The 8,832-nt window shown below is 39.5% G+C and overlaps 1 protein-coding gene across 1 annotated transcript in view; it reads left to right on the top strand.

Moving 5' to 3' along the window:
- The first annotated feature begins 1,724 nt into the window (after positions 1-1,724).
- The window catches only part of ORC5 (origin recognition complex, subunit 5), a 78,753-nt gene continuing 71,645 nt past the window's right edge, over positions 1,725-8,832 (top strand). Inside the window, exons 1-2 of the mRNA XM_011927751.1 lie at positions 1,725-1,932; positions 5,591-5,683. Of these exons, the coding sequence (XP_011783141.1) occupies positions 1,861-1,932; positions 5,591-5,683 (165 nt within the window). The 5' untranslated portion in view covers positions 1,725-1,860. The remainder of the gene's footprint in view (positions 1,933-5,590; positions 5,684-8,832) is intronic.

Raw genomic sequence — 8,832 nt, 5'->3', positions numbered from 1 at the left:
AATTACCATTCCCTCTTACCTATTCCCATTGTTTATTGAGGTCATTATTATTTACTGTTTGGGACACTGCAATAGCCTTTTCAACAAATCAAATTGATTCCACTTTCCACACTGTAGTCAGAATGGATATTTCTAAAAGTCAAATCTCAACATTTCCTTCTCTGCCTAAAGTTCTTTATTGGTCTCCAGCCTGACCTCCTACTACTCTCCAGGTTTACACATAAAAAGTATTTGCTAGTCTCTGGTACAGGATTGCCCATTTGTTCCTTTTTGTCTTTACATTCTTTTGTTTACATTTTCCTTCTTGGTCTCACAGGTGAATCTTTTCTTCAGCCTCAGCTTCCAGGTTCTCTCCTCTGAGAAACTATCCTAAATCATCCAGGTGGTAAGGCATGTTCTTTCAGGTCAACAATTATTTGACTGTTTCTTATGTATCTGCCAGACATTAACTGTGTATGCTAGAAATTGAACTGTGAAGACAGTATTTCCTGCCCTCATAAAGTATATAGAGAGGGAGACTAACATTTTAGCCAATTATTTAGTCAGTTTTATTGAATGCTATAAAGATGTAGTGTTATGATTATGATGTATGCATACATTATATGCATACTATGTTACAGATGTATAACAGTCTTGGGAGAGTAGCAGAGGCTATTCTCCAAGCTTCCCTTGAAGACACTGAAATTTGATGGATAGTCCCATTATAACCTTTAGAATTCTCTATTAAAAAGTACCTGGACAAATGCTTTTGAATTGTTGCTGTGAAAAAATGATTTTGACTAGCTAATACGTTACATACAATTCTCAAAAGATCCTCCTTTTGACCATCTTAAGACTGATCTACAATCTTTGGGCAGATTGAAGTCCACAATTTAAATTTATGTATAACAGGTAGTATGTACAGGCTTTTTTATTCCTAGCAATAACCTAGCCAGTATTATCCCTATTTTATAGATAAGGAAATTGAGACTCAACTATTCCAAAGTCCCACTATCCAGCAGTTAGGTCAGTGGTCCCAACCCAGGGGTTTCAGGATGCCAAGCTCTCTTTCCACCACGCACGTGCCTACTTCTGTATCTTATTTCCACAATCTTCTACTGTTTAGTTGCTAGTAGGTGCCCCACGAATAAATACACGTGAAAGTCTAATGCTAAAAGTAGCATTTTTACTATCACCCTCACCAACCCACGCTACGACTTCCTCCCATTAGGAATGAGAGGCCTTCCACATCTGGTTTCAAGCTTGCACGAAAAATAGTTAATTCCAAGCTGTGCATTAAACCCCATTACACCCTGTTTTGTACTCAATGCCACTAATTTCCCACGACGACGTCACGGAAAAAAAAAAAAAACATCTTTTGACAACATTAGTCTCCTAAGTCCGCCTTCCACGTCCCTCTAAGGGCCGCAGCTCCTGGTCCGTCTTAGGCACTCAAGATGTCTAAACTTGGGGCTTCCAGCCAGGAAAACTAAAGGCACGGGGTTCACAGGTCATTGGAGGCCCATAGGACCCCCTTAACCCCTTCCACCCCTTCCCTATTCGCCCATCTCCACGTCGTCTTCTTGGCCTTTGAGTGGAAAACGCGGCAGCCCGAAATCCTCACCAAGCGGAACACTCCGCAAAGCCCGGGAGGGCACAAGACCAGCGAGAAGACGACGGTTCCGGCCGTGAGACTAGAGCGGCGGCGACGCTCGGCTTACGCGCTGTCGTCACTCCGCAGCGGGGCAGCACCGGCTCCTCCCACGACGCTGCGGGTCCGGTTTCCGGCGGGAGAGCGGGCCGCCAGACCCGGGAAACGCTTCAGCTTGTGTTAGGGTCCTGTGGGCTGGCTGCACTGGCCACTGCGGGGTGCCCGCCAGAATGCCCCACTTGGAAAACGTGGTGCTTTGTCGCGAGTCTCAAGTGTCCACCTTACAGTCCTTGTTTGGAGAGGTATTGTAGTTAAACTGTCTTCCAGATCCTGGAGGCAGACGTTTCGGTAGTCTTGCGACCTGTTCCAATATATATATATTTTTTCGTGTTTGGATTGAGGGCCAAAAGGCCGTTTTTATGTTAAATAGGGGTGTTGTGGTTCTGTACTGTACCTTCACCCACAATCTCTTCCGATTATTGAAGAGGAGACTGTCTAAGAAGGACCGGCCTGCACTACAGAACGTTGCCTAAGACGTGTTTGACATACGCCACACTTTTGAGAAGTTTGCCCACATTAGCTCCTAGAAGTTGCTTATCTTACCCCAGCCCAATGACATTTATGTAACAGATGTGTTTGCAGAGTGTTGTTTATTCAAATATAAGTTCACACGTTTCTGTGCGGTAGTTGGAGTGAGTCAAATGTAGAGAGGTGGTTGCTTCCAAGGCCACTAAGGGGCAAAGCAGTGCTTCAGGTTTAAAAATTCACTGGCTTTTCCAGAATTGTAACAGTCCGGAAGAGGTCTACTGTAAACTTTTCTCCTTAACTGATAGTTCACAGGATGCCCTAGAGAGGAGTTTGTCTTCTCTGGATGAACATAGTTACATAGGGAGTCCTTTCAATAGACAGAGGGTAGCATTCACCAATTCAAAATTTAACCTATGTTTGACTATTTTCTGGTGGTCTTTGATGTACTTTTTGATTCAGACTCATTAATCAGAATTGGAATTAATCAAACTTGGATCTTACCTGTGAAGAAAGTGAATGAGAATATAGGGTCATACTATATCCCCATCTTCTGGTTTGCTTTTTTAACTACAGTCATGCGTTGCTGTCACTTAATGAGGGGGATACGTCCTGAGAAATGCATCGTTAGGCAATTTAATCCCTGTGAATATCATAAAGTGTATTTACACAAACCTAGATGGTGTAGCCTGCTATACACCTAGGCTGTATGGTGTATTCCTCCTAGGCTGTAAACCTCTACAGCGGTGCAACTCTACTGAATACCGTAGGCAGTTGTAACACAGTGATAAGTCTGCATCTCAACGTATCTAAACATAGAAAAGGTACAGCAAAAATAGGGTATTATAATCTTATGAGACCACTGTTGTATATGTGGTCCATCTTTGAACACGTGACAGTACTTTCATCCAACTAGAAATACTTCATGGCAGTCTGAGGTGGCCTGTGAAGCATTAGTGGAAAAGTACTCCCCTTGTCTAAAGGGGCGCATTATTTAGGGAAGTTAGAGGTCAACAACTGCATCTTCAATTAATTTTCTATTTATAATGCTTTTAATGATAGTTATATTATTACTGGAGCATTTTCTTGATTATGTTCTCTGCATTTCATCTCTGGAACGCAGATCACTCCAACCAGAAATGCTCTTGCTGAAAAAGAACATTGGCAAATAGGGATAAGTAGTATTGACTTGGTGGTGGATCACAGAAGGGTTTTTGACCTTTGCTCTTAATGAAAATTATGTTTAACAATATTTTATTACCAGTTTTCTGCAAGTTGCTGTGCATGTGGGAAATACAAAGAACTAATAGGAAGGAAATATAAAAAATTGGTTCATGTTTCTAAGGAGACTCATTTATTTGTTCAATAAATAAATATTTACTGAACACCTTTTCTGTGGCAGGCACTAGCTTATTGCAGTTTACGTTAGCGAGATTTATAAAGGTGGAAGGTTAAATAACAGTGGAACAGTTCAATATAATTCTAGGTCACAATAGGAAAGATGTTATAAGGTATTATTAGGCAACAACATGTAATGGATAGCAGAGATACTCAGCAACATGCGTTTAATTCTTGAGACAGAATTTTTTGCTTTTGTTTTTTGAGACAGAGTTTGGCTCTCTTTCCCAGGCTGGAGTGCAGTGGCATGATCTTGGCTCACTGCAGCCTCTGCCTCCCAGGCTCAAGCAATCCTCCCACCTCAGCCTCCGAGTAGCTGGAACCACAGGTGTGTGCCACCAAGCCTGGCTATTTTTGTATTTTTCATAGAGATGGGGTTTCACTGTTTCACAGGCGAACTCCTAAACTCAAGTGATCTGCCTGCCTTGCCCTCCCAAAGTGTTGAGATCACAGGCGTGAGCCACTGCACCCTGCTGAGACAGAATTTTTGAGCCAGTTAATTTATATGATTGTTACATATAAACTTTAGAAAAGTGTTCATGTATTACATTACCTATTCATTTCCAGTAAATTTTTAGTTTATTTTTAGCAGTTGAGCTGCTTTTGCCATAGCTGTATGCCATTTAGAGTCTTTTTCCTGTGTAAATCAGACTTCCTGATTTGTCTTATAAAAGGAAATGTTTAACTTAGTGACTAGAATGTAATAAATGTTTGTGACTGTTGCTGTAATCGATGATAATTGAGACTCAACTTCCTCATGGAAATTGCATAATCCCATTTTCTTGTAATTATTTAAAAAAAATGTATTATTGAAAAATAGGCCAGGCGCAGTGGCTCACACCTGTAATCCCAGCACTTTGGGAGGCCGAGGCAGGTGGATCACAAGGTCAGGAGTTCGAGACCAGCCTGACCAAAATGGTGAAACCCCGTCGTAACTAAAAATACAAAAATTAGCTGGGCCCGGTGGCACGCGCCTGTAATCCCAGCTACTTGGGAGGCTGAGGCAGGAGAATCACTTGAACCCAGGAGGCAGAGACTGAAGTGAGCCGAGATCGCGCCATTGCACTCCAGCCTGGATGACAGAGTGAGACTCCATCTCAAAAAAAAAAAAAAAATAGTATTATTAAAAAAAATCCAGTTTTCCTGTAATTATTTTAAAAATGTAATCCAGTTTTCCTATAATTATTTTAAAAATGTGATCCAGTTTTCCTATAATTATTTTAAAAATGTAGACTGTAATTTCCTCCAAAGTAGATAATGTCTTCTACTGATATTTGTACTTTTCAGTACTGCTTGGTTTTCAGCATTTAGTAGGTATCTAATGAAAGTGTTCATTTAAGTAATGAAGTATAAGTATTTGTAGTATTAACTAGACCAGAGAGACCATTGACAATGTTTACTTTTATCTAGCTGCTAACTTAATGTACTGCAGAAAGATCTTGTATGTATTTTAAAATAAATGCTATGCAGATTTTATTAGTGTTTTATGTGATCTGATGTATGCATTTATGCCAGCATTAGTGAGTGTGCATAGTTCAGAAGTAGTCTGTAAGTTTTCCTAAGAATGAGGACCCTTGAAATCCCTTTTAATCTTTTGATTATATGTACTTAATTTCATAGCATTAAAATGTACAGTGAAGTTGTGTCATCCCAGGAGATAAGAGTCTTCAAGAAGGAGTAATATAAAAATGGAGTATGGACAAAATTATCCTTGAAAAATCTCTTAAATGTCCTATAAAGTTGAAAATACAAGTTTGTATATGTAAACCTGTACAATAATAAAAAATATACATATATAGTACATAATAAAATATGCCAAATATGTTACAGAAATTTTAATTTCATAACAAAGAAAGTGCTTAGAGTTGAATTCAAGTAAGTTCAAAGTGTGTTGATGCATCCACAATATGCTCACTGTTAGGAATTTGGATTGAATATTTTACTTTTCCACATACAACTTTCTCACAAGTTGATAAGTGTTTATTTTCTATTTTGTGTGTGCAGCCTCATATTTGTCTTTGTTTTTTCTCCCCTTAGAGACATCATTTTAGCTTTCCATCCATTTTTATTTATGGACATACTGCCAGTGGAAAGACCTATGTAACACAAACGTTGTTGAAAACTTTAGAGGTAAGAATAAAAATATTAAGTATTTCTTTGCCATTCTTTAATGTATAATATTGGTACTGAAGATTGTGAATACAATACAAAATTGAACATACCACGTTTACATTGCTCTTTTTCCCGTATTATCTTTCTCCATGAGTGATCTACTGTAATTGACACAGTTGTCCAAACTTGCACTTTCTTAACTGTTTCCTCATCTTCCCTCATTTAGTAAATCACATCAATAAACTTGATCTGTTGCTTCACATTCTTAAAATCATTTCTCCATCTACCTTTAATCCTAGCCATTGCTGCTAGGATTTACATTTACCATTGTTTTTTTCCACGTATTTCTGTAAGCCTCTTATTTGCAGTCTTCAACCAGCAGCCAGGCCTTGCAAATCTTAAGATCTTCAGGACAGTGTTCAAGGAATTTGCCCAATGTATAAGACCTTTCATGAGCTGAATTTATCTTTCATAACACAGTGGTTAAGTGGGCTGTAGAGTCTGGCAGACTCATGTTCCTTTTTGGATTCACCAGTTAGTGCTTTCTCCATCTGCAAAGTTGGCTCATAGTGACAACATCTGGGATTAAGAGAATTAAATGTTAGTACATGGAAAGTGCTTTCTGCAGTACATAGTGCATAGTAAGCACTCAATAAAGGTTAGCTGCTATTATTGATGAGTATTGCCATATTCCCTTTCATATCCTAAACCAGAGATGGGCAGTCTTTTTCTTAAGGGGCAGATAAGTAACATTTTGTACTTGTGGACCATGTAGTTTCTGTCTCACCTACTTGACTCTGCTGTATTGTGAAAGCACCTATGGGCATTCTCTGTGTGAATGGGCATGACTGTGTTTCAGAGCAACAGTATGTACAAAAACAGGTGGCTAGCCCATAGGCTTTGGCTTGCTAACCCTGACCTCTAGCTCTAAGGATGTGTGTTTAGGATGGCATACTGAACTGTGTATAGTTCCTATTCTCTTACTTTCAAGCCATGGCACATGCTGCTCCCCTACTTGGAATGGGTTTCCTGTACTCACTCTTCTTGTTACTTGGCAGATGCTTATTTATTTTGCCAGGTTTTCTTCTACTTATATTCTACAAGGTCTTTCCTGATTCTCTAGGCTGTATCAGATGCTCCCCTGTTTTGCAGCCTTAGCACCCTGTGCTTAATTCTGTCATAATATTTAGCCCTCTCAGCTATGATTTTGTGTTTGTGTTTCCCTGGCTTTAGATTGTGAGTTTCTTGAAATTATCCCCAGCACCAAGCACGCTACTTGGCACATACTAACTTGTGGATTTCAGCTTATTAACTTGTGGATTTCAGCTTTTGATCCCAAAGATCAGCTGTGCATTTTAAAAACACATATGCCTGGGCTGTATACTAGACTTCAGAATCTGAGTGTACAAGGTCTTGGTCCAGGCATTTGCATTTCAGAACCCGTTGAATGAAGTGCCCCCAAAATATGTGTTGAATAAAAGCAATAAAACCCAATAAGGAAGTTTTATATTTAAGGGCTGCATTCCATTTTTTTTTTTTAATCACATTGTAGTTTCTGCGGCTACTTAATCAGTGTAATATATGATTATTGTTACTACTTCTGATACAGGTACTCAGACAGGCACTTCGAATATGCTACCTTTAAAGGTCATGGATAGCACAAATGCCATAAGCGAGACACTATTCATAACAGAGATGTTGTGGACTCTTGTTCGTAAAGAAGTGAGAGTAAAGTGAGTTAGCAAATGCTGGTGAAACTGTCCCCAAGTAAGTTTAATGTGGCTTTAGTGACACTGTTATTCAGAGAAAGAAAAGCCTCCTTATTGGATAAAGTTCATAAAATCACTAAAAATAGTTACAAATTCCATTATTTGTGCCAAACGCCACAAGTTATCTTCCTCAGAATGAATCTGCTTTTGTGATCTTATTTTGAGGATAGACTGTATTTGTGAGCAAGTCTTGTTTGTGTCCTTATTATTTCTGGAGTTACCTCATTTTGATATTTTGATAGTTTTTTTAAATGAAGGGCTAGTTGTTGTTTTTTTTTTTTTTTTTGAAATGGAGTCTTGCTCTGTTGCCCAGGTTGGAGTACAGTGGTATGATCACAGCTCATTGCAGCCGTGAATTCCTGGGCTCAAGTGATACTCCCACTTCAGCCTCCCAAGTAGCTGGGACTTACAGACGTACTCCACCAGGCCTGTCTAATTTTTTTTATTTTTTAAAGACGGAGTCTCACTGTGTTTCCCAGGCTGATCTTGAACTCCTGGGGTCAAGTGATCCTCCCACCGCTCCTAAAGCACTGAGATTACAGGCAGGAGCAATATGCCTAGTAAAGAGCTAGTGCTTACAATCCTCACAGGAGGATTGCTATGGTTTCTAACTCTTAAAATTCTTTTTTTTTTTTGACTTAAGTTTATTCAACGATATTATATTAAAGTTATAAGTGTGAAATTCCTATTAAGAATTTTAACATTCAAATATACTTAGATTTCTTTTTTTTTTAAACAGAGTCTCACTATGTTGCCCAGGCTAGTCTTGAACTCTTGACCTCAAAGCCTTGGGATTACAGACATGAGCCGCCATTCCTGGCTGATTTCTTTATAAGAATTCTTTATAGGAAAATACAAGTTTGCTTTGAATTTCCATAAGAAAGAAATGGCAAGCTGAAAGAAATAATTGAAGAGAGTTTAATGAAGGGACAATTTTATAAAGGTTGAGGACATTTTATGGGAATCACTAAGGGATGATGGTACACCAGGGCCTTTACCACCTCCAGGCCTGAAGGGACCATAGAAAGGAGCTGTTACTGGAACCCTGCAAGAGGTGTAACCTTAGAAAAGGGGCCGTCCAACTTGATCTTTGGTAGAAGAGTATCCACTGCCAAGCTAGGGCCACTGAGGGGTCATGGTGGGAGTCAAGGAAATCAATATCCAAACTTCTCTCCCACCATTCTCCCTTAGTCTCCTGCTGGTTCTTTCTATTGGCGTTTCTATCCACAGCCAGAAAGTAAGAGAGTCTGGGTGATGTAATTCTGTAGCTGTCAGGCTCTTAGGGCATGGGGTGGGTTTGGTGTGATCTTTGGTAGAAGAGTATCCACTGCCAAGCTAGGGCCACTGAGGGGTCATGGTGGGAGTCAAGGAAATCAATATCCAAACTTCTCTCCCACC

This window comes from Colobus angolensis, unplaced genomic scaffold (genome assembly GCF_000951035.1).
Source record: "Colobus angolensis palliatus isolate OR3802 unplaced genomic scaffold, Cang.pa_1.0 Scaffold74, whole genome shotgun sequence".
Classification (NCBI taxonomy): domain Eukaryota; kingdom Metazoa; phylum Chordata; class Mammalia; order Primates; family Cercopithecidae; genus Colobus; species Colobus angolensis.
Note: the sequence above shows the minus strand (reverse complement) of the source record. Positions and strands in the feature narration are given on the sequence as shown.